Source organism: Canis lupus, chromosome 7 (assembly GCF_003254725.2).
Source record: "Canis lupus dingo isolate Sandy chromosome 7, ASM325472v2, whole genome shotgun sequence".
NCBI lineage: Eukaryota > Metazoa > Chordata > Mammalia > Carnivora > Canidae > Canis > Canis lupus.
Window position 1 is genome coordinate 19542702 of NC_064249.1, and position 26271 is coordinate 19568972.

The following is a 26271-nucleotide window of genomic DNA, read 5'->3' on the forward strand; positions in this document are numbered from 1 at the left end:
AAAAAAAGAGTAACACAATACCTGTGCCTCTCAAAGTATTAGAATGAAACTCCACACCAGGAAATGAAACTAAAAATAGGTATCTTATCTAAAAAAAACAAAAAACTATCCTACCTCTTAGATGACATCCGTGCAGCAATTCTTTTAAAAACATTTCTGAGATCTGTCTGAAATTGTCTGTTGCTGATTGTGATGATTGCAATCTCTGGGTTCAGTAAATGAGATTCTCCAGTCTTTATCATACTAACAGACTGGTTTTAGTTTGAGTTAAAGTTAGGCAATGGCAGTTAAGTAGAGAAAGAAAGATATTTATTTGCATGCAGAATCTTCCTTCTCTTCCATCAGATTTATTTTATGATTGTTTCTTTGGTTCTTCTTTGTAACAACAGAACTTTCAACAGGTTAGAACAATCATCAAATTGATTTTGTACCAGCTGACTGGTTCTTTTTGCCAAAGCCGAATCATTTTAGTTATAGATGGTAATATAATTCTCCAGAATGAATTTAATACAGTAGCTATTTTCCTAATGACTGGGAAATTGTAATTGTGAAAAGAAAAAGGGTTGTGATTTTCACTATGGAAAAGATTAGGGATGAAAAAAAGACACTCAAGAAAGGTAATCCAAGACCTGAAGGCAAAGCTTAATCTTGTGGCTGAGTCAGTGTATTGAGCTAATATTTGACATCTCAATTGAAATATGGCATCTCTTTTTTGCCAGCTACCATTGTGCTGAGTCATTAGTTTCCTCAGAGAACAATGGTTGTGGAGTCAATAATATCATTTCCTTTGGTACCACCTCTGAGACATAACCAAAAGTCTCCTATCCAAGTTGAAAGCTAGCCTCATCCATACTAGTTTGAATTTATATGTGATACTGGCCCCAGGAAACGAGAATTATCAAAAGATATTTGGATAGTTCTTGATTAACACTAAACATTTTACTCCAAGAGTTTGTACTTACTTTATAGATACTATAATCTTTACAGCTCTTAGAGCGTGATTTTGACGCTCCTGTTCTGAAAATAACTTACAGATAATCTGAAGATTTATGGTTTCCAAAATTAACTTATAAAAACCAAGAAGGTTGAATTGCCCCTTATTTCCTCTGAAGAGTATGCAAGTATTTCATTCATTATAGTTAAGACAGGGTTGAGGCTAATGGAAATAAAAGCAGATTAAAACAGAGCTGAACGATAGAGGAAGTAACTCAGTTACCAGAGGAACTTCAGATCAACTACAGATATAATAGACTGATTATAACTACTCACTTTGATAAATGGAAACAACTTTTTTTCACTGTTAAGGTATTGATGTTTGGTGTTAGTCTCTGTGTAAGTAAAGGAATATACAGAGTGAGGACAATGACGACAACAAGAATGGATTCTAATATAACTTTAATTTTTACTATCTATGAGATGCTGGGAAATTATTTAACCTCTCAAAATCTCACTTTAGTCTTATATAACTACAAATAATGCCTATTATATAGGATTGTTGCAAAAATTAAATGAGAATTCGCATCTAGAAGAATATGTAACATGGTTCATACTCAGTGAATCCTTATGACATTATCATCTCTCTGTATGTTATTTTTTTTATAGTGTTGACATTTTTTAAAGGATTTTATTTTAATTAATCACTCCACTCAATGTGGGGCTCAAATCCACAACCCCAGAGATCAAGAGTTGCATGCTCCACTGACTGAGCAAGCCAGGCACCCCTCGGTATATGTTATAAATAAACATTTGACATAAATACATCTGCAGTAATTTAAAAAATCATGTTAAATAATAGTGAAGATTATTGCTAATAATTTTTTGTCATTAGGGAATTTGTAGGCCTTTGAAAACTCATGTGGTATTAGAAGTTCTAGGGTATGAAAAGAAGAGTATAGATGATTTTGGGAGGATGTGTACATATAATATTTATTACTGAAGAATTCACTTTAGTAGAGAAAGCTAAGCTCTAAGTTGGTTTTTCAAGAGCACTTATTCTCTTTTTAGGGGCAAGTATCATTTTGTCTAGAATTTATTATTTTATTTTATTTTATTTTATTTTATTTTATTTTATTTTATTTATTTTATTATTTCTTTGCAGGTGAATGTCTAGTTCTAGCACCATTTGTTAAAAGATTATCCTTTTTCCATCATATTGCCTCTTTGCTCCTTTGTTAAAGATCAGTTGACTATATTTGTGTTAGTCTATTTCTAAGGTCTTTATTCTGTATTGTTGATCTATTTGTCTATTTTTTCACCAATACTATACTGTTTTGTTTACTGTAGCTTTATAATAAATCTTAAAGTCAGGTAGCATCAGTCTTCCCATTTGGTTCTTCAGTATTGTATTGGCTCTTTTGGGCCTTTTGACTGTCCATATAAGCTTTAGAATTAGTATATTGATATGCACGAAATAACTTGCTGGGATTTGGATTGGAATTGTACTGAATTTATATATCAATTTCTGAAGAACTGACATTTTGACAATATTTTGTCTTCTATCCATCAACGTAGGATATCTCTCTATTTCTTCATTGCTTTCCATTCATCAGAGTTTTATAGTCTTCCTCATGTAGATTTTGTACATTTAAAAAAATTTATACCTAAATTTTCATTTCATCAAATAAGTTAGGTACTATTTCTTCTGCTTCTATCTTCCAGGAGAGATTGGAGAGTATTGGTGTAATTTCTTTCTTAAGTAGTAGAATTTAGCAGTGAATCCATCTGGGCCTGGTGCTCTCTGTTTTGGAAGGTTAAGTATTGACTCAGTTTCTTTATAGGCCTATTCAGATTGCCTGTTTCCACTAGTGTGAGTTTTGGCAGATAATGTCTTTCAAGGAATTGGCCCATTCCATCTAGATTATTAAATGTGGGCTTAGAGTTGCTCATAGTATTTCTTTATTATCCCTTTGCTCTCCAGAAACTGGAGTGAGCTTCTCACATTTATTTATGATATTTATAATTTGTGCTCTCTTTATCCTTATTTAGTCTGGTTAGAGGCTTATCAATTTTGTTGTTCTATTCAAAGAACTAATTTTTAGTGTCATTGATTTTCTCTATTGATTTTCCACTTTCATTTTTATTCATTCCTACTCTAATTTTTACTATTTTTCTTCTGCTTATTTTGAATTTAATTTGCTTTTATTTTTCTAGTAGACACTTAGATGATTGATTTTAGATCTTCTTTGGATAAATGCATATAATGAAATAATATATGAAACATCCATATGTATGAAATAATATGTATGTCAGTATATGTATTACTTAATTTCCTTCTAAGCACTACTTTCACTGCATCCCTCAAATTTTGATAGGTTATAGTTTCATTTCCATTTAGTTGCAGATATTTAAAAATTTCTCCTGAGACTTCTTCATTGATATATGTGTTATTTAAAAGTGTGTTATTGGGCAGCGAGGGTGGCTCAGCAGTTTAGCACCAACTTCAGCCTAAGGCCTGATCCTGGTGACTCAGGATCGAGTCCCACTTCAGGCTCCCTGCATAGAGCCCGCTTTTCCCTCCGCCTGTGTCTCTGCCTCTCTGTGTCTCTCTCATGAGTGAATAAACACAATCTTAAAAAGAAAAAAAGAAAAAAAAAGAAAGAAACCATTTCATTCTCATGGTACCTGGTGTTAATTTACTGGTATATGTGTGTATGGCCTTTAAAGGGAAAGTCCAGGGCAGCCCTGGTGGCCCAGCAGTTTAGCGCAGCCTTCAGCCCGGGGTGTGATCCTCGAGACCCAGGATCGAGTCCCACGTCGGGCTCCCTGCTTGGAGCCTGCTTCTCCCTCTGCCTGTCTCTGCCTCTCTCTCTCTGTTTGTGTCGCTCATGAATAAATAAATAAAATCTTTAAAAAATAAATAAATTTAAGTGTGTTATTTAAACTCCAAGTACTCCGTGATTTTCCAGCTATCATTGTATTTTGTTTTCCAATTTAATTCCATGTGGTCTGAGAGTACACATTGCATGATTATTCCACATGATCTTAAGAAAATGTGTGTTCTGCTCTTGGATGAAGTAGTCCATAGATGTCAATTATGTCTAGTTGACTGATGCTCCTGTTGAGTTCAACTTGTCCTTACTAATTTTCTTCCTGATAGATCTATTTCTTTTTTTCTTTTTTTCTTTTTTTTCTTTCTTTCTTTCTTTCTTTCTTTCTTTCTTTCTTTCTTTCTTTCTTTCTTTTTTCTTTCTTTCCTTCTTTCTTTCTTTCTTCTTTCTTTTTCTTCTTTCTTTCTTTCTTTTTTTTTTAGATCTATTTCTAATAGAGGTTTTTTGAAGTCTCCAACTATGATAGTGGATTCCTTTTTTTTCTTTTTTTTTTTTTTTGGTGGGGTAGTGTGTGTGAGTTTTGATTGTATAAAGCAACACACTTCTTTTTTAATACAACACACTTTTTAAAAATAAGCATTCATTTCATTTGTAAATTGATCATTTTACTTATATGGAGTAAAACTTTAGCTAGTCAGAGCACCTCTAGACATAGATGGTATTTCTCTTCAATAATAAACTTGAGGGGATCCCTGGGTGGTGCAGCGGTTTGGCGCCTGCATTTGGCCCAGGGCGTGATCCTGGAAACCCAGGATCGAATCCCACGTCGGGCTCCCGGTGCATGGAGCCTGCTTCTCCCTCTGCCTGTGTCTCTGCCTCTCTCTCTCTCTCTCTCTCTCTGTGACTATCATTAAAAAATAATAATAATAATAATAAACTTGAATAAGAATTATCTTGAAACATTTTACATGCTTCTCTGCCTTTTTAAACAAAGTGTGCTCATCTTTCATGACCCCACTTCCTGATGTTGTGTTATAAATCTGAACATAAATTATTCTATTGACAGAGTAATAGCTTCAGAAACTGTTGAATGCTGTACAACTGTTGATCCTGTATCTCACTACTCATTTGTCAGTATTGCCAGTATCTTAGCTCTTTAAAATCAATTATGGACTTCTAAATCAGTTAAGCAAGTCTATTGAAGTTAGGAAAGCTAGGAGTAATCTCTTCTAAGATTAAACAGGTTTGAGCTTTAGATAAGGACTTTGTCATTTTCACTTGCTCAGAGAACTTTGTGAGTTCCTGCTTCCTTATTCTGTTTTGGTTGATAGAGTTGTTTGGTAACTACTTTCTCCTTAGGTGAAGTATTTAATAGTCTTCTAGAATCTTTTAACATTGTTGCATATGGTTTATAACAAATGCATTACAATTAATGTAAGTAGTTCACCGGTTATTGCCTTAGGTCCAAAGGATTTTGGATACTGCTCTGGAACTGTCTTGCCAAAGAAAACTTTCATTGAACAGTAACAATAAAAACAAACAAATCTGAATAATGCAAACATCTTTCTCTCAGACTTTGCCTTTCTAAGCCAGGGCTTCCTTGTCATTCAATACAAAGCCTGATTGTCTTCCTAGAAGGCCTGCAGTCCTGATTTACATTTTCCCTCAAGCTTGGTAAACCTGTCAGCAAAGAAGTTGCCGGTAGTCGAGTTGTAGTAACATTTTAAAGCATGATCTAAACTTCTCAATAATTCCGTGGTGGGAGCGAGGAGAGACTCAAATAAGAAGCAGCCCTAGGATCAAAGGATGTTTCTGGTATGAATGTTACTTCCCTTCAACTGAATATTTAACTAGTCTCGAGGAAACAAGGAGAACGGTTTGCCTGGATTCTATATTGGAAGCTTGGTTTTAATTTACTGTTATTTATTTCCAGGTGGAGCACCAGTATTCCCACAAATTCACGGTAGTGGTGTTACGTGCCACCAAAGTGACAAAAGGTGCCTTCGGTGATATGCGTAAGTATCCTTATTTGCTTTTCTGTTGAAAATGAATAATAATAGTTCACTCTTTAGTTGCTCTAATTCTCAGATATAAAGGGGGGGGGGCTGTCCCTCTTTCAAATGTGGTTATCTTTCTCTATATCTTTAAATGATAACATTTTGAACGATTCCCTGATTCTCTGTTATCTGTTGGAATAGTGTTTTATATTGACTTTACATTAATTGAGAGTACTTGGAGTCAGGCAAAATTACAGTCTCATGACATACAGATTTTTGGAGTTAAAATAAATTCTATTTAATTCTATTTTGGAAAGAGTGCTGAGTCAAGACTTCAAACAAGCTGCCTCCAAGGCACTGTGCCTACAGGATTAAAAAATGCAGTTTCTCTAGTTCTTATGCCTTTAAGTGTGTTTACTGTGTATGGGAATAGCTATAGAAACTGGTGTAGCACAGCTCGACAGGACCTGAACCACACACAGCCTGAGGAATTTGAATTAACTTGCTGGCAGTATCCTTCTCCATGCTTTGAAAAGCAGTTTTTCTGGCTCATCTCCCCACTCAAATGGCTGGATGTCACCAAGGTGGGAATAAAAAGAATGATAAGGATTTTGATGAGGAGTTTGACAAAGTTTTAGATTATTGCTAAAACATGGGAATGGGCAATTGAGCCCTCGGCACAGGTTTTCAAGAAAGTACAGAGATTACAGTTAATGGGGCTGGGGAACTAGGACGAGTGCCCTGACTTTGAAACTGGTGCTCAGAGGAAGGAAATGTCAGCAATGAGAGTGCAGAGCGGTCCCAGGCTGAGCAAACTGCATATTCAAGAGTGAGAGAAGAACAAGAGGAGAGGAGTGCTCATGAGGACTTAGCACAGGTTCAGCAATATTAGAAAACAGATAGCAAAGGACAAGGGGGACAGGTACTGATAGGACAAAGGCCAGGAGTGAAATCTCATCAGCAATGCAATGGGAAAACTTGATGGCCTTTGAGTTACAAGGCACATGGTTGGATCTACATTTTTAAAAATGTTTGTCCTGGCCATAATAGGTTAAAAATATTAGAGGGAAATGTGGGATATACTTTTTATTTTTAAGAATAAAAATAGTGAATAGAGAAATAAAAATAATACCGAACACAAGAATAAAAGTGAGCTTGTCAAACTCATGCTGAAAAAAGGCCAACATAGAAAAGTTAAATACTAAGAAAAGAAAAATACAAGCTCAGTGTTCAAGCCTTCAATGAATGAAAAAGAGTATGTGGGAAGTGGTTAAAAGAAGTAAAATGGGAAACAGGGCGGAGAATCTAATGGCAAGAGTTTTGGATGAGCAAAGAGGTTTTCACAAAAGGTGGAGGAACAAGGACGATTTCTTCAACTCTTATCTGGACCAGGAATTTATATATATTAAATTTTATCCCCTACCTCAGCCCAACCCATTTAGTCACTCTCTGGTCAATGTTCTTCTGAAGTGATTCTTATTTTGCTTTTTTAAAAATAATTCTTCGCATTTTCATCATTTAAATAAGAGTTCCCTGGGAGAAAGAGAAGTCAGATCAGAAGCTATATGTAAGAACTGGTATAGTCCCCATGCCCTGGAGAAAAGGCACAGGCTCTCCAGTTCAAGAGGTTGAGTCTTAGAAAAACTGTTCTCAATTCACCTGAAGCCTATCTCAGGAACTTGCCAGGCATGCAAGTTACAGACCTAATTTGACTTTTAAAAACATATAGTTATATACAAAGCAGCAGCAACTCTTTCCCATAGTGCTGGACTCTGCCAAGCAGAGACAATGGGTGTCACTGTGTTTAAGATGAGCCCAAGAGCAGTTCAAACCCCATACTCTGTGAGTCGCCTTCAACTGCTGTGGATTTGATTTCCTAGCTGCTTCCCCCAAAGGCACAGGCACTTGGAATTTATTTAGAATTAAGGCAGGGGAGGGGTGTCTGAGTGGCACAGTCAGTTAAGTGTCTGCCTTCTGCTCAGGTCATGATCCCAGGGTCCTGGAATCCAGTCCTGAGTCAGGCTCCCTGCCCAGTGGGGGGCCTGTTTCTCCCTCTGCCTCTGCCCCTCCCCCACCCACTGTGTTCTCTGTCTTTCTCACTCAAATAAATAAAATTTTTGAAAAAGAAAAGAATTAAGGCAGGGGAGACAGTGGTGCAGCAAATGTTATTTGAAACCTACATGAGTGACACTGATAATATACGAATGAACGGGAGGTAGTAACTTGTCTCATGAAACAGGGAAAAAGGTGCATTTTGGGTTCCCCACAGTGTGTATAGCACAGGTTAGACCCATGGTCTCTAGAAGTTTTCTTTGGAAAATGAAGGACCCATGGAAGGAATAATCACTGGCGATTAGTCACTAGAGGAGATAGGGCAGTGTTACAACATTCTGCTAATGTTTTTATTCAGCATTTGTAATTTGATTTTATTTCACTTGAATTATTACATGATTTTTTTTTTTTTTTGGAGTGTGGAGGAGGGAATTGTTGCCAAGTCTTTATATCAACTTATTGAGTTTATGGAAAGTCAGGAGCAGGAAAGAAGGAAAAACAAGAGAAAGTCTTAGAGAAATGAGTTTAGCAAGAACGTTAGTGTGAAAAAGTGAAGGGATGATACATAGTGCCAAGCACTTTATTTTTGAGCAGTTGTAGGAGATTATCACAGTGAGGAAAGGTATTGGCATTAACTGTCACTTTTCTAAGAGGGGTTTTGCTGATATTGGTTGGTGAGCTGGATCAATATGAATTACCAAGTAAACTGAATTTGGGATCTTTATATGTGGAAGTTCTTTCAATATGGACAAGGATAAAGCTACAAAAAATATTGTAAGGTCTGTGAAGACCATCATAACAGAAACTTACACTCTCTTCTGCTCTTGATAGTATCTGCATTTATTTAAAAAGGCAAATTTCCATAAAGTTTTACATGTTGGTAAAGAGAAATGACAGATTACTATTGGGTTTTTTGGTTTTCTTTGTATGTGGGGGCTTTCTCAAGGGTGCCACACAAATCAAATAAATTATTGATTCCTGGTAAAATGTCTGTATCTACATTTTTCTTTTTATGAGATAATACTAAGTTGATATCAGTTTCTTATTTTGTCCCTTGATAAATCATCTAGTTCTAATTATCACCACTTAAAAATAATGTATTAAATTGCTAAACCAGCATAATAAAATTAGCAGCACCCCATGAACTGTCTTCTGAGGGGTCAGAGCTGACCTTGTAATCATAACATCTGACATATTTCCTTGTTTTCATCTGAGGGCCTTGGGCCAGCCAAGAACAGGACAGCTGCTTCCCAGACCTGGTTGCTAATCTTACTTGTGTGGTCAAATGTATCATTTATACCTGTATCCCCATGCTAACCCTTCCTTGTATTCTTATGCTCATGTCATATGAAAAGGTAGTTTGAAGTTCGTATTTGCACTTGATTCACCATAGTCTAATTTTTAAAATAAGTACTTTGCATTAATTTGACAATATTAACATAACTCTTTTAAAGCTATAGGAGGGCAGTCCCGGTGGCTCAGCAGTTTAGTGCCGCCTTCAGCCCGGGGTGTGATCCTGGAGACCCTGGATCGAGTTCCGCATCAGGCTCCCTGCATGGAGCCTGCTTCTCTCCCTCTGTCTCTCTCTCTCTGTCTCTCATGCATAAATAAATAAAATCTTTTTTAAAAAAATAGCTCTGCCTTATTAAAAAAAATAATAAATAATAAATAAATAAATAAATAAATAAATAAAGCTATAGGAAGTTGTAGTTAGATTTAACATGTAGCCAGGAGCATATTAACATTGCACCAGGTGCAGGTGTTGGATGGATATCTGATTAAACTTTGCATTCGTTATTGTTCCTTTCTTCTTCTAATAGAAGTTACATATTTGCAAATGACTACAGTGACCATAAAATTTCAGTTGGTAATACACTTTGTACATATGTGAAACAAAAAGCATACACCCCTGGCCTCAAACCTGATTTTAAAATGGAATGAGAGAGCTGGCAAAAATGTTTTAGCTACCTCACTGCGTTTCTGCTCCTTTTAAAAAGTGTTGAGGAAAACACTGATCATATATCATAAGGGAGGCTAGTCTCAGAATTCAGAACTAGTCATGTTTCATTCTCTAAGATGAAATCAGAAAATGGATACCATTGTCTTTTTGTTTACCTCTTTTTTAAAGATGTATTTACTTGCAAGAGAAAGAGAGAGCGAGCATGGGGTGGTGAGGGGAGGAACAGAGAGAGAGAATCTCCAGCAGACTTCCTGCTGAGTGAAGGGCCCAACTCAGAGTGCCATCCCCCTACCCTGAGATCATGACCTGAGCCAAGAACTAGAGTTGGACGCTCAACCTACTAAGCCACGCAGGAGCCCCACCAGTGTTAAATATTTTTAATATCCTAATTAAGCATATATACTAAAGATTCCTGTCTGGTCTTAATGGACACTGAACTCTTTCTCTTTACAGAACTATCATCATCAACATTAGGGTTTTCAAGGACAGTTGTAGGATTGCGGATGGATCGACTTTCCTTAAGTATTTAGGAGAACACAGAGCTTAATTCCAACATTTAAACTTTAAGAAAAAATAAATATACTTGGGAGAATTATGAACTCATTGTATTGAAACCAATTTTTATAAAGTTGTATTGCTTAATATCCTAAGGTACTCTTTGAAGGTTTTCTTAAGAACCTCAAGCTTTTGTTTTTCATAATGTCTGTCTCTGTGGGTAAATGGTGTTTTATTGGAGAGAAACTCATAGCAAGATCTAGACCAAGTTCCTGATTTTTAAACAGCTGTGCCATTTGCAGGTCCAAGGCTGACCTAATCTCCCCAGTAGTGCTTTTCAAAAATTAATGTCTTTATGAATCACCAGGGGTTCCCAGTCAAAGTGCAGATTCTGATTCAGTAGATATGGGAAAGGTCTCCCTCGTTCCTCCAGTCTTGCTCTCACAAGGAGTAGCCTTGACCCCTCATGTCAAGAAACACCGAGAGGATTTAGCCTCTTCAAGGGACATGACTCTCAACACATAGTGTCAATAATTCCCTGGGAAAGCAGCTTAGAATTCAAACTTTTCTATTCATAAATGTTAGCCTGGGAGACAGGGTGTTGGGTGTGTATGTGCAGAAACATTACTTAATTTTTTGAGAATCTTCATCAGCACCAAGAGCAATGTAGAAATTACTTTGAAAATATATTATTGGGACACCTGGATGGCTCAGTTGGTTAAGTGTCTGCCTTCATCTCAGGTCATGATCCCGGGGTCCTGGGATGGAGCCCCACATCGGGCTCTGTGCTCAGTGAGGAGTCTGTTTCTCCCTTTCCGTCTGCCCCTCCTCCCCACTCATGCTTGCTCTCTCTCTCTCTCAAATAAATAAATAATTAAAATCTTTTTTTTTTTTTAAGAAAATGTATTATCCCTCCTGGTAGACACTCTTATCACAGTGATCAAATTTCTAAGGAGGAGGCAGAGTATATGTATGAAAGAACATGGTCTCCAGAGGCAAAACACTACTCACTAGTCCCATGTCCTTGAGCAAATTTTCTGTCTCCTTTTTTCAGCATAGAAATGTTATGAGAATTGAATGATTGAATTCATAGCACTCACATACCTGATGCATAGTACACCCTTAATAATTACCTATTGTTGTTAAAATTATTTCAGATACCAACATCAGAAGACTTTCTTTATTTCTTTCTTTGTAATGGTTTTATATTATTTATTCATGAGAGACACAGAGAGAGGCAGAGACATAGGCAGAGGGAGAAGCAGCCTCCCTGTGGGGAGCCTGATAAGGGACTTGATCCAAGGACCCTGGGATGACGCCTTGAGCCGAAGGCAGATGCTCAACCACTGAACCAACGAGGCATCCCAGAAGACATTTATTTCTTAAATAAAATCCATAAATTCCACTGTGAATTTCTGTGTTGAGCATATTGCTGGATCTTTGTTTTTTTCAGCTTGAAAGAAATAGATGGTGGAATGGTACTTCGGTTATCTTTTCTGATACACTTTGGCACAGTTCGTTCCTGTGCTCCTCTGACAGCTGTTCAGACTTCTGTTTAACACTTGTCACATAGGTATCTAATCGTGCATTTGTAAAACTGTGGCCTGTTTCTTACTCACTTTTTTAGAAAATCAGTGCTTAACTTTAAGTTTGGCATAGTAGTAAGATGTCAGAGAATTTTGGATTAATGAATAGAACACAAATGGGTGTAATTATACCTTTCTTCTTGGATATTGCTTCCTTTTTGCCTCACTCAAGAGAATTTTAAAAATGATTTTAGGGGCATTTGGGTGGCTTAGTCGGTTGAGCATCTGACTCTTGATTTTGGCTCAGGTCATGATCTTAGGGTCGTGAGGCTCTACAGTGAGCATCGGGTCTACTTGGGATTCTTTCTCTCCCTCTGCGCCTCCCCCCCTAAAATATAATAATTTTATACTCCATCTTTTTTGGTAATTATAAATACTGCTCTTATCTCTATAGTAATCTAGAATTTTCCTGGGTTTCAATGTACAGAAACTTTATAACACTTTTTGGATTACTATAATCAATCTTTTCTTAGATTATGGTGTTTCAAATATATATTTATAAATTATAAATGGCACTGTTGTTGGCCTATAGCAGCCTGCTACCCTTAAATATATTTTTCCAGAATCAAACATTTCCCTAGCATTAGCCCTTAAGTTAATGATGAACATGAATTCTAGTTTACTAATATTTTTGGAATGTTTTTGAGTATCCACCCAAGATTTAAAAAATTTTACGTATAATGAAACTGTTTCCCAGTGGAGTTTTTATGAAAGATAATTTCAAGATGAATAAAATGTTCCAGAACATGCCTGTCTCTGATCTCTTATCTTGTCTTTTCTGTGAAGTTGGGAAATAGGTTGTGTTAGGAGGGCACTACTGTTGTTCTTTCATTTAGAATGTCACGTAGTTTATTAAATGGCCAAATGTTTTAGAAGTACAGTTAGTCCTTCTTATCTTTATTTAAATGTCATAAGATTTCGTGTGTGTGTGTCTTATATGTATATATTTGTGTTTCTAGGTCTGATGAGTACAGTAAATAATGTCCTATGATATTTTGATAATATCAATCGGTCCTTTTGTGGATTTTCACCATATTCATTCAATAAGATTAACAGCTATACTTCGGTTGTATATTTGGTAACAATGCTTTTGAGAGATAATAAAAGCAGGTTCCAGGCAGCCTGGGTGGCTCAGTGATTTAGCACTGCCTTCAGCCCAGGGCCTGATCCTGGAGACCTGGGATTGAGTCCCACATTGGGTTCCCTGCATGGAGCCTGCTTCTCCCTCTGCCTGTGTCTCTGCCTCTCTCTCTCTGTGTCTCTCATGAATAATAAATAAAATCCTTAAAAAAATAAAATAAAATAAAATAAAATAAAATAAAATAAAATAAAATAAATAAAATAAAAAAGCAGGTTCCCATCAAAATGGAGAGTATGTTACCAGTACTAATAGGGACACAATCCACATGCTCCCTCCCTCCCTACTTTTAAAGACTTATCACTAATAGAGCCTACTTAGTCTTTTTTTTTTTTTTATCATATATGTCTTGTACTTGAGCTTCTTTGTGTTAAAATACTTCATGCACTTTTCATGTGTATACTTTAACATGTTAATGTTCTACCAAGTGAAAGAAAGCCTTCATTCTAAAAACTTTTTAAAAACTGAATGATATGCAACCTTCTTTACATATGCTAAGTAAATTCTCCTTGCCAAAAATTTATATCACTTCTGTATTGAAAAGGTGTGATATAATATCTTATGGAATTAAATTTAAAAATAGTTAAACGTTTTTTAAATTTCCTCAGAAAAGTTTACTCCTAAACTTTTTATATCAAAGAGAATAACTTTGCTGCTCTCAGTTTAAACATTTATGTGAAAACATTTATCATATGTTATTTTAGTATATTTTCATATTTTAAAATTTTTCTTAAAAATAAAAATTATATAACATAGAAATTGAAATAACTAGTGACCTTAGCCAAAGGATAGTATGGGGATTTTTGTAAACCTTACTCCTTAGAAATACTCTTCTATTCTTGCTCCTCTAGATGCATCAATACATATTTTATGAAATATTTTAGATAAAATTCTAGACAAAATTATTTTAAGTTGACATACAAGGTTAATCCAAATCTGCAGATGCAAAATGAAATAACAGCCTTGAACTTTTACCTTTGCAAAAGAAATGTTAAAGAAATATATAACCCATTATTAATGTCCACTATTAACATCTTCATCAATAAATGCTGAGCATCTGCTGTTTATATTTCATACTCACCCAGTGCCTCAAGAAGTACAAAAAATAATAAACATAATACTTGTGGTAGATAACTTTATTGAGTGCCTGTCCCATCCCCAAAGGGAAGCATGGGTTAGACATTGGAGCAAGCATTCTGGAACTGGCTTGCCTGGATTCACATCTCCTTTCTATTTATTAACTCCATGATTTTGGGTAAGTTACTTAACTTTTCTAGGCCTCAATTGCCTCAGTGGTTAGATGGGGCATAATAATAATACTTTCCTCATAGGCTTTTAAAAATGAGGGTTAAATAAGATTACAGAGTGTTTAGAAAGGTTCTTGATGAATAGTGTACACAATATGTGTTAAATAAACAAAAATGCTGAGTAGCGTTCTTAGAACTTAACATTCTTCATTTATTCAGTTTAGTAATATGAGAAGTTATATGCTGTTTTTATTTTAATTTTACAAACATTTTTAAAAAGACATTAAGTAAATAATCCAAAAATAACGCAGCTATTATATTTTATGACTTGAAACTAAACTTACCTCACTCTGATCCTTATTTGTACAGCAGCTTTACCTTTGACCTGTTTGTGGTCTAAATGAAAAGATGAAGTAGGTCTGAATAACTCTGGAAACCCAACCAAACCAAAAAAGTGTACTCTCACTAATTGTGTATTTTGGCCATATGATGTTACTGATTTTGAAAAGTGTTGGCAGGAAGCTTCACAGAAGACTTCACAGCTTGAATGGAGATTGAGATAGGTTTGATAAGGAAGTAGAATTTTAATATGTTATTATTACATCATTTTGACATTTCAATTTAGAAAAAAAATCATAAAAGGTTTCAAACATGGGACTGACATAATATGTATAGTATACATTATTAGGGAATCTGGCCATTTTTTAACAGTTTATGCTAGTGAATAAATGTCAGGTAGCAAGGATGATGCCTTGTTTGAGTTTAGTGGTTCTAAACAGGGGCAGGAGAGTGGTTTTGCTGCACAGGGTACATTAGGCAATAACATCTAGAGACATTTTTAATTGTTACAATTGGGGGGGGGGGTCCTACTGGCATCAAAAGCAGTGGGTGGGTAGAGCCCAGGGACAGCATCCCAGAGCAAACAATGATCTGACCCAAAATGTCAGTAATGTCAAGATTGAGAACTCCTTCTTTGATGAAAAATAAAATTATTCTTGTGTAGGATAGAATGCATATATGCAGCTAAATCCATATAGCTAGCATTAATAATATAAATAAATATATTTTATAATAATTTTTTGCAGAACTACATTTTCTCTCCAAACTAAGCAGATGCCAAGAAACATTCCTAGATTCTAAATGTTTAAAAACATTCCAAACATAGATACTGATAACAAAGGTATTTTTGTTTCCTTCCAAAAAAAGTATCACAGAGATTTAAGTAAAAAGGCAATGCAAATAACAACAAAAATTTCAGTTCTGTTATAGATTGACATTTCACTAGCTTTGGGTTGTTTTGAGTTTATCTTCCTGTTTTGTCTCGTGAATATCAACTTTCTTTACAGTAACGTATTGTTTTTGTTTGTTTTGTTTTTTACTATATGCCAGATGGTAGCCCATTTCATTAACATACTAAGTCAATTGTCAGTTCAAGCTGTACCAAGTCAGTTGTGCATAGATGCTGCTGGGCTTTCTTCCTGGTATCCATTTGGCTGATGCTCCATTCTGATGGTTTCGTGTCCCTTTACAAAAGGAAACATGTGACCTGAGAAAGCACTTTTATAGATCTGAGGGTGTGAGAAGAAGATGAAAAAATAGAGTTCAAATTGGAGACCCTGCCTGATAAAGGGATTTAAAAATTGTGTTAATAAAACTGCTTTGTAATTTCAAATGAAGGAAAGGTAGTCTATGATTATTTTGAGTTAGACAATGTTGGTCTTGTTGGAAGGGCTTTGCTCTTCTTTTTCCAATGTATCCAGAATCACCACCAAAGTTCTGTTTATAAAACTACATTGAATTCTTCACTAACATTTCCAGCTTCTGCATTTCCAGCAATTTGCAGGGACTGCCCTTCAGCATCTACAGCTGTAACAACTCCCACTTTGAGCCTGTGCTAGAGGAAGCAGGGGCTACTAGCTATAAATAAGTCCTCTGACACTCTACCTTATTCCTTGGAGTTGTTAAGGGAAGCATGCTGGGATTCACAGGTTTAATATTATTTTTGCATTCGGAACTTGAAAATAAAGGTTAAATGCAAATGTACTTGGAAGAAATGACTGGCAGTGACTTATATTAAAATACAAATGAATGGGGGACACCTGGGTGGCTCAGTGGTTGAGCATCTGCCTTCATTCGGCTCAAGGCATGATCCCAGGGTTCTGGGATCGAGTCCCGTGGCAGGGTCCCTGTGGGGAGCCTGCTTCTCCCTCTGCCTATATCTCTGCCCACCCTTGTCTCTCATGAATAAATAAATAAAATCTTAAAAAATATATATATAAAATATATATGTGGGGCAGAGCTCCAGGAAGGTTGAGACATGTTAGCCAAGAGTAAAGAGAAGTTAGAAATGGAAGACAGTTGCGCCTTTTCTGCAGTATTGCTTGGGGCTAGTCCATCATCCAGTACTCCAATATTTATATGTTCCTATAATGTTTCAGACTTTATGCTGGACTTTTAGACATAGTAGTGAATAGGAAGGCTGTGATTCTTGCCATGATGGAGCTTGCAGTTTAATAGAGGCAAAAATAGGTAAGAGTTATTAGTGTTGGTATATTTGAAAGAGCAAGGAGCTTGGCTTCAGAAAGTCTAGGTTAAAATCTAGTTTCTGAATGACCTCGCTCAACTTACTAAATACCTTGGAGCCTCAGTTTCCTCATTTCAGGATGGAAATAATGCCTAAGTCAGCAAGTTGAAACTTTATGTGGAATTATTTTTATTTTATGCAGATGTGTATAGATGCAGCCTCTAGGAACATGATTTATAGTGGCCAATTTTACCTGAAAAGAAAACAGAACAATTGACTTAGGGATGTGTGAGATGGATAAGGGAAAAACAGAGAGAACATCTCATTCCACTCATCCTTTATGTGTACAGTATTTGGACCCTTGAATATTCTTGAGACAAAGACAACAACATAATAATGTTTAGTTATTAGCTAAAATGCCCAAAGAGAGCATAAGACTATGCACAAATAAAAGAGAAGCTATGTTTTCTTACTCAGAACAGATGCTTTTGCCATCAATGTGACTGTGTGGAATGTGCAAAGGAAATGTGTGGATTCCAGAGATGCCTCATGGCCTAAATGTTGACTCATAAGGGTGATGCTGCAGTGCATGGTGGAGGAGAATCATTGACTGGAAGGAGAACCTGCAGTCCAGTGTGTGTGTGGGGGGGCCCTACAGGCCTTTCTCACCACACTTAGGCCTGCCCCTGCAGTCTTAGTTAGTGAAGGACAAAAGTGTGGTTTACAAAGATAATTGTGGCATTATAGTGGAGGTGTTACGAAGAGTGGTTTGGACGTGGGGAAAATAAACAACTATGGGATTATGTGAATAGTCCAGGTGAAGGTATTGGGGCAGTGATATTTTGAGTGGGCTTGAGGAACACGAAGTGGTAGCCACATTAGGGATGGAATAGCTGGAACTCTGGGAGAGATTAGATACAGGAGCTGTGAGGAAAAAAGAATGACTCTTGTGTTTCCAGTGCTAATGGCTGTAAATGATGGCTCCTGGTAAAATAGGAAAGTCAGAAAAAATACCAAGTTTTTATTATTAGGTTTTTGGTTTATTTTGGTTTGTTTTTCTTTTGCCTTGCAGGTAAGGAAAGAAAAATGGAAAGAAAATAAATTTGCGTTGTACATGTGGGGTTTGAGGTATTTTCAAGGCATTTAAGAACAGTTTCAAAATCTCAGAGTGGAGAGAGCTCAGAAATGTAGATTATGGAGAAGATCCTATTTATATGTAAGGTAGAGTCAAGAGAGGATGAAAGGACTTCCAGAATGGATTCAGAATGTTTTTTTAAAAAATGGAAGCCTTTAAATATATGTTACTCAGCAATATGTGATGAAGATACTCACATTTGTCATGTTTATACCACTTCCTCCTTGCAGCCTTGAGGAAGTGAATGAATGCATCATGACCACCATTTAAGCCTTGAAGACAATCAACATAAAGGATCTGAGATTAATCAAACTGCAGGATTCATGTGTGTTCTCATGATCTGAGGGGTTCTTACTGAGTGTGTTTTTTTAAGACTGTATCTATAAGATAATTCCTTTACAAATTGGTTGTGACTATGTGAGCATTAATTTTTTTGAAGGAGGTCACCTCATTTTGAAGGACTTTTTTGAAGGATTTGTAAGAGTTGTGAAATGAAAGCCCACAATTTAGTGGTGAGCTGAGGGGGAAAATGTTGGAGACAGATATACTGAGGGAATATTTACAGAACTAGGTAGGAAATCACAAATAATGATATCTTTTATTTGCACAAAAAGCATTGCATTAAGAAAAGTTCATTGAGTTCTATACTGAAGCTATAATAGGGGCAGATAGTTGCCAGGACCTGGGGGATGGGAGGCAGGAATAGAGAGATGTCCATCAAAGGATACAAACTTCTAGTTATTTTTTTTTATTTTTTTATTTTTTTATTTTTTTATTTTTTTTACAAACTTCTGGTTATAAGATGAATAAGTTCCGGGGATCTTATAACAACATGGTGATTATAGTTAACAATTCTGTATTATATATTTGGAAGTTACTAAGAAAGTATATCTTTAATGTTTTCATCACAAAAAGAAATGGCATTTATGTGAGATGATTGAGGTGTTAACTAACCCTACTGTGATAGTCATTTGGTAATATGTGCATCAAATCATCATGTTGTCTACCTTAAACTTACACAGTGTTATATGTCAATAACATCTTGATACAGCCAAGAAAAAAGCTACAATAAGGAGAGTAACTGATTACGTAATAGAACAAGGTGGAGCACGATAGGTCGGAATTTTATAAGATATGGGATTGGAAGCAGTAAGTATAGACTACATTTTTTTTAAAGATGTAAATGTATTTATTTATTTGAGAGAGAGCACAGTGGGAGGGGCAGGAAGAGGGAGAGAGAGAAGCTCAAGTGGGCTCCATGTTGATCACAGAGCCTGACACAGGGCTCCATCTCAGGACATGACCTGAGCCAAGACCAAGAGTTAGACTCTTAACTCACTGTGCCACTCAGGTGCCCCCATGTAGACTACATTTATTTTTCTAAACTCTTTGCTAAGGATAGGAAAGATCTTGAGGAATTGGCAAAATTAATGAAGTTGTTTTTTAATTGATCAATATTTGTTTATAGGTTGGGAAGATGTGGCCAGGGCAAAGCAAATATTTAGAGATTAAATTTTGGGCTAGGGTAGGTGACTTGAGAACTGCAGGAAATTTTTTGATAGTCATATGAAGAGTGGAAATAAAAGGAATAGGGATTAGCATATATTTGGTCAAGTTAATGACTCAATGGTCATTGGACTATGCTGAAGTAACTTACAGAAGAGAATTCATTTCCCCTAAATGCAACTTAGAAAACACAGAGTCAATTAATTTAAAAAAATATCTGAAGGATTGAAAAGCCACTGAGTCAACTAGGATTTGAAGGACCAATATCCCAGAGAAGAGAAGTCATTGAAGTAAGCCCAGGATTCTGTAAGCCATTTCCTCTATCAATCCACTGCTGGATCTAGGTGGTTTGGGGGTGACAGGGAGATAGGGATATAGGAAGTAGCCAAGCAGTGAAGAGGCAGAGAATCCAACAGAGCTTTGGCAATCCTGAAGGACTCGGGGATGAAAAAACTGCATTTCACAACTAAGCCAGTTAGAATTTGAGGGTCAAGATCTCTGATAGAAGAAGGGAAGCACAGAGAAGCTGAAAAGACAGTGCCTTCACCATATGCACTAACTAAAGTCAATCTGTGCAGGGCGACAGGCTGAGAAACAGAGATATTGGCAGCCTCACAGTGCTAATAGGGGAAAAAAAATGAAGATCAGGACTTCCAGACATAAGCCTACTAAGCAGTGGGAATGAACAAGAGGTAGGCTGAACCTTACCAAGATTTGAATCCATTCCATTTTTTATTAAATTGAGGAGATCCATCCTATTCTCACTGCCTACCAGAAGATAAAATGGGTCCTCTGTGGAGGTCTATCTCCCATGCAAATTTTCATTAAAAATCTGGCATTCAGCTAAGAATTGCCAGACATATCAAAAAACAAGCTTAAGAAAAATAAGTAGATCTACATATAATATTTAAAATAAGTAAGATTAACATGTTCAAGAAAATAGATGGCAAGATGGAGAATTTTTACCAGAGAACCAGATATATAAGAAAGAATCAAATGGAAATATTACAACTAAAACCACAGTAAGTAAAATTAAAGACTCTGGGGATCCCTGGGTGGCTCAGCGGTTTAGTGCCTGCCTTTGGCCCAAGGCATGATCTGGGAGTCCCAGGATCGAGTCCTGTGTCGGGCTCCCTGCGGGGAGCCTGCTTTTCTCTCTGCCTCTCTCTCTCTCTATGTCTATCATGAATATATAAATAAAATCTTTAAAAAAATAAAAAAAATTAAAGACTCTGTAGACAGGTGGAATGTAGTTTGGACACAGCTGAAGAGAAGAAATTAATTAGCTGAGTAGGTTAGTGGAAAATATCCAGACTGAAACATGTAGAACAAAAAGGGAAATAAACTATAGAACAAAAGCAGAAGGAACATCCAGGGCATGATAAAAAGCACTGGGAAGGAGAAAGTACGTGTGTGTGTGTGTGTGTGTGTGTGTGTGTGTGTGTGATGAACCAAGGATAAATACAAAGAATACCAATCTTAGGTGTATTGCAGTAAAATTTCTGGAAACTAAAGAGAAAGAAAAAAAAATTCTAAAGGCATCCAGAGAGGAAAAAAAGACATTCAAAAAAGCAAAAGAATGAGAATGGATTCCTCAACAGAGTATATAGAAACCACAAACTAACAGAATGACATCTTTGAAGTGTTGAAATAAAATGCTTGCCAAAATAATCATGAAGAAGCTGAAGAAAGATGATTTATACTACCTGACATCAAGATCTCTTATAAAACTCTGGTAATTAAGACTGTGGCATTAGTGTAAGTTTCAATGAATAGACTAATGGACTGGTAGACCAATAAAAGTCCAGAAACAGACTTGCATTCATAAGACCACTTCATTAGTGCAAAAGTTATATTGCAATGCAAGGATTAAAGGTGGTATTTCCAGTAAATGCTGCCGAGTCCATTGGTTGTACATATGAAAAAAATAATAACGCCCTCCTTACACAATACACAGAAATTTATTCTAATTGGATTTTAAATCTAAAAAGTAAAACAACTGAGATTTTTTGAAGAAATCCGTGCAAACACTGGTATAGCTAAAGTTTTCTTAAAAGACAAAAAGCACGAACTATAACAAAACAGATGAACATGCTTGACTCTTAGGCATTTATTTTGATCAAAAGACATCATTAAAGAAAAGAAAAGATAAACCCTAAATCAGGAAAATATATTTGCAATGTATGTCTGTCAAAGGACTCATATCTAGAATATGTAAGGTAATCTATAAATCAATACAAAAAGGCAACCCAATAGAAAAAAAATTGACAAACGATTTGAGTATGCCCTTCATTCGAAAGAATATCCAGCTGACCAATAAAAACATATGAATAAGTATCAACCTCATAGTCATCAAAGATGTGTGAAATAAATCCATATTGAGATATCCTTATACAGCCACAAGATGTTTAAAATTACAAGACTGACAATATTAAGTACTGGAAGGATGTGCTGCCGTGTGACTCTTAACATTAGGGTATACATACTGTGGCATAACAATTTCATACCTAAGTAATTCCATTCTTAGGAATCTTGCAAAAGAAACATACATATGTATGTAAACATGTATTCAACAAAAGCCATGTCCAAGGGTATCCATGGCAGTACCATTGGTAATATCCCAAATTGGAAACAATCCAAATGTCCATCAACAGTGAAATGGATAAACATATTATGGAATATGCATTCGATGGAGCAGTTTACATCAATAATAATATTGTACACATGTCAGTGTGAATGAATCTCACAAACTTAATGGTGAACATAAGAAGCCAGACCCAGTAGTACATATTGTATCTATTTACATAAAGATAAAAAGTGGATAAAAATATTCTCTGGTGATAGAAGGAAGAGTAGTGGTCACTTTTCTGGAGGGAATTGAGTGAGGTTTCTGGAGTCCTGCTAATGTTCTATATCTTGATCTGAAAACTCAACAGACTACAGTTGTAATCTTCTAACTCTTTGGCCTGTATAGTATCCTTCAACAAAAAACTATACATTAAAAAAAGAACCAACTGCTATTAAAATTTTTACATTTATCATTAGGCTAACAATCTCTTTCCTGGCCAGCCACTCGGCCAGTATAGTATGGAGAAAGTGAATCACTTTCAATCACTTGTCAATCACTCTAAGTTTTTAAACCTTTAAGTCAAAAAACTTTAAGTTCTCCACATAATTAGCATTATCACAAAATCATAAATATTTCAAAGGAGGGACATTTGAGGACATTATTTAGAGGCATTTACTTAAATTATTTTTTAATTTTTGGTCTTACTGCAGTATTCCTATTTTGGTGGCAATAGAAGCAGAATGCTTCAATATCAGCCTGTAGCCTTATATAGATTGCCAACTGACCTACCTCATGTACTTTATTCTTGGATTTGTTTTCATGTGGTCACTTGGAAATGTCTTTAAAGACTGGAAAGAAACGGAAGTGAATTACTGGATTGTGCTTAATATAGTCTATGGGCAGAATAAGTCCATGACCAAAGGCCAGTAAGCCTGTTGACTTTTCAATGCCAAACGTTTCTACTTTTCTGTGGGTGTTATTTGTATCATTGTTTGTCAATTCTAAGAATATATGCTTTAAACCATGTTTTTCAAACTTGTGGACCTAAGAATCACCTGGTCAAGTGTTAAAAAGGCAGATTTCTAAGCCTAGGCTCTGACTGAAGATGCAAGGTGTTTGCATTTTTGACACTCCAGATGATTCTATGAAGATACTGTAAAGGACTGCATTTTGAGAAACCTACTTTAAATTTACCATCAGCAGTAATAGCTATTTGGAAAGTGATATTTTAGCTGTGAATTTGGGAGGACTATTCCTTCTGGGATTTTTTTTTTTTTTTTTTTTTTTTTTGCTGTTCATTGCAAGAATTATAATAGGTTATGGGTCATCTTTATTTAAAGCAGGGTTTATTTAAAGAGGGTTTAAGTTGCTGAGCACAGTGGATATGAGAAAGCAAATGGAGGACATCTAAATAGAACTTACAGAGTATAGAAGCTGCCATCAGCCTCTATCATGAATCACATAATATTTTGCTCAGACAAAGCTGAAATGACAGATGGACCTGTTATTAATTTAGACAGGCACTCCTTAAACTACTAAAGTTTATGAGAGGTTTTACAACCCGGGAATTCTGAAGCTATTTCGGGTGCATGTAGTTTCATGCCATCTTTATGGGAGCAAAAGAAATCTGTATCCCACACCCCCAACATTTTTGTTTGTCAAGATTTAGATAAAAGGATGAGATGGAAGAAAGTCTTTGCCCACACATTACATCTTGGCTTTACCACCTGTTTGGCTGGAACTAATCAAGGGAAGCTGAATCAGTGAGCCAACATCCAGTTACCCCCTAGGCATTAATTGACAAAACCATGAAATAAATATACAGGAGAAAAAACCCCAAACATTTCTTTTCCTGCATTTGCCTTTTTTCCCCCTTCACGCATATCTCTAAAGCACTGGGCTTAGTTTTGCTGTCAAAATGGACTGCTTTCTCTTTTCAAAGCTTCCAAGAAGCTTTCCCTTTCCAAAGCCAACGAAGATTATAGATTATGTAAAGAAAGTGAGCTATGTGATTATCGTAGTCTGATTTTAAACTTGTGTCCCCAAACTCCCTTTTCATCCTGCAGTGTCTACCACTGCTACAGATGTTTCTCGACTTGCAAAGATTAGCCGTGATGCTGATTGCAGTATCAGAGTTTGCAGCTGTCAGTGGTTTTCCACTGTCCAGCACCCTTTGACATCTTAACGTTGAGGTCTCTTGCTCATGAAGCAAGGGAAGAAGCTAAATCAACGACCACTCTTTTTTTTTTTTGTTAACGACCACTCTTGACAGGAGTTGTAGAATATTGATTGTATTTAAAAGAGAAAAGAAGAACCCAAAATGACAGCATTGAACTGGATTCTAATTTTCTTTAAAAAGTCCGTTGATGTTTTGATGTATAAGTGTAGTGTTGGTATCTTGTTGCATGCTCTTTTCTTTATCATTTTTGTCAGAGTTAGAATTTGCTAAAGTGTATAACCTGGATTGAGCATCCGGAATGGCTTAGAAGATGCTTATCTCCCTTCAGCTTGCTGCTTCTTTTCCTACATGGTTTCTCCCAAGGAACTTAGCTTTCTGCTTCCTCCTCCTTGTTTGGCCCAAGAAAACCTTTCCCTCCTTTCCTCAGATTCAGATGAAGACCAAGCCTTAAAGGCAACTTCTCCACCTACGATTTGACTTTATTTGTGTGTAATAATCTGAGTGACTGAGTTACTAGTCACTGGCGTGGTGTATCTGCTTGTCTCCTATTTACCCTGGCCTCTAAAATTAGGCCGTTAGCATTTGACTCACTTCCATAGTTCAAATCTGCAGTTTCGTGTTCGGCTGCCTGTTAAAGCCAAACTGCTTCTTGACAGGTAGTTCCTGGCATAGAGCAGGTGTTCAAATATTTGTTGAATGAATGAGTGATGTTTAACATTTGCATGTCTCCTCTTCCCAGGCACTTTTTGTTTTCTAGATTGTTTTTTTTTTTTTTTTTTTTTTTTTTTTGCTTGGTTTGGGGTTTTCTAGTGTTTGGGGGAAACAGAAAAAAAGCATTAGCCCCATGAGAAAGAACCTACCCTATGGGATGACAGGCTACATTTTTATACATTTGATGTGAAGTACAATGGAATCTCTTCCTTTAAATCACATGTTGACTTCTACTCAAAAGAGGAAAGATACTTTTCTTTATGATCTTCCATCACTCACTATTCTAAATATGAAGTTTTATTTCTGATTTGCAGTCTTGAGCTCTGGCGTCATGGCAGAAACACAGTTAAGGAAAGGGAACATTTGGTTGAGGAGGTGGGAAGAGTCACCATGTAGAATGCCCTTCTCTTCTTTGGCCCATTTCCCCTTACCTTCCTTCCTGTTCAGCCTTTTTGTTTTCTAGTTTGTCTTCCATGGTCCTGTTGAGAGAGATCAGCATTGAGTTGGAGATTGCAATATGTAAATATATCAAGTCAACACACTGGATGCCTTACACAATACTATATGCCAATTATATTTCCATAAAAATAAATAATAAGTAAAATTCCAATAGCTGCCTATTTCCTTTTCTCTAAAATAGGGTATCAAAAATGTGAACAGAAGATGACCTACATCAGTATCAGCTAGAATATTTGTTTAAAAATGCAGATTCCTTGGGCCGCTGCAGATCTACTGATCATGGGTCTTAGGCAAGGAGGGTCAAGGGTCTGCATTTTTAATCCAAACCCCAGGCATTTATGTTGTACCTCTTTTGAGACTCAGCTGCCTTTGACCAATGATGCATAAAGTACAAGTGAGAAAATTTAATAAAAGACAATTCCAAATGCTTATACTTCATTTGTAGATCTTTCCACTTTACAATAAAAAGGCACACTTAAAAAATATATATATATATTTTAATTTTTCTTTGAAAAACAATCATTTGAGAACTATTATTTTTGTTTTTCCTTTATTTTCAATTCTTATATCGTTTTAAAAAATATTTTATTTTATTTATTCATGAGAGACACAGAGAGAGACAGAGACATAGGCAGAGAGAGAAGCAGGCTCCCTCTGGGGAGCCTGATGCAGGACTCAATCCCAGGACCCTGGGATCATGACTGGAGCCAAAGGCAGCCACTCAACCATTGAGCCACCCAGGCGTCCCAATTTTTATATCTTTTGTATGGATCTCTGTACCACCTCTTTCTCTCTCTTTCTCTCTCCCCTGTCCCTCCCTCTTTACCTCTTCTCTCTCTCTCTCTCTCTCTCTCTCTCCCTCTCCCTTCCTCCCTCTATCCTTTCCTCCTCTGTTCCATAACTCTAAGTCCCAACTCCTCTTTCAATAGCAATGCTTACCTTATGA

General features: G+C 36.2%; 1 protein-coding gene across 10 annotated transcripts in view; it reads left to right on the forward strand.

Moving 5' to 3' along the window:
- Positions 1-26271, forward strand: part of PLA2G4A (phospholipase A2 group IVA) — a 151606-nt gene that overhangs the window by 35766 nt on the left and 89569 nt on the right. For 9 of the 10 annotated variants that reach the window (XM_025430132.3, XM_025430131.3, XM_035718804.2 and 6 more), the window contains one exon: positions 5701-5782. In XM_025430132.3, the coding sequence (XP_025285917.1) occupies positions 5701-5782 (82 nt within the window). Of the gene's footprint in view, positions 1-5452; positions 5583-5700; positions 5783-26271 lie in introns of those variants that run through there. The other variant, XM_025430130.3, reaches the window with a different exon arrangement.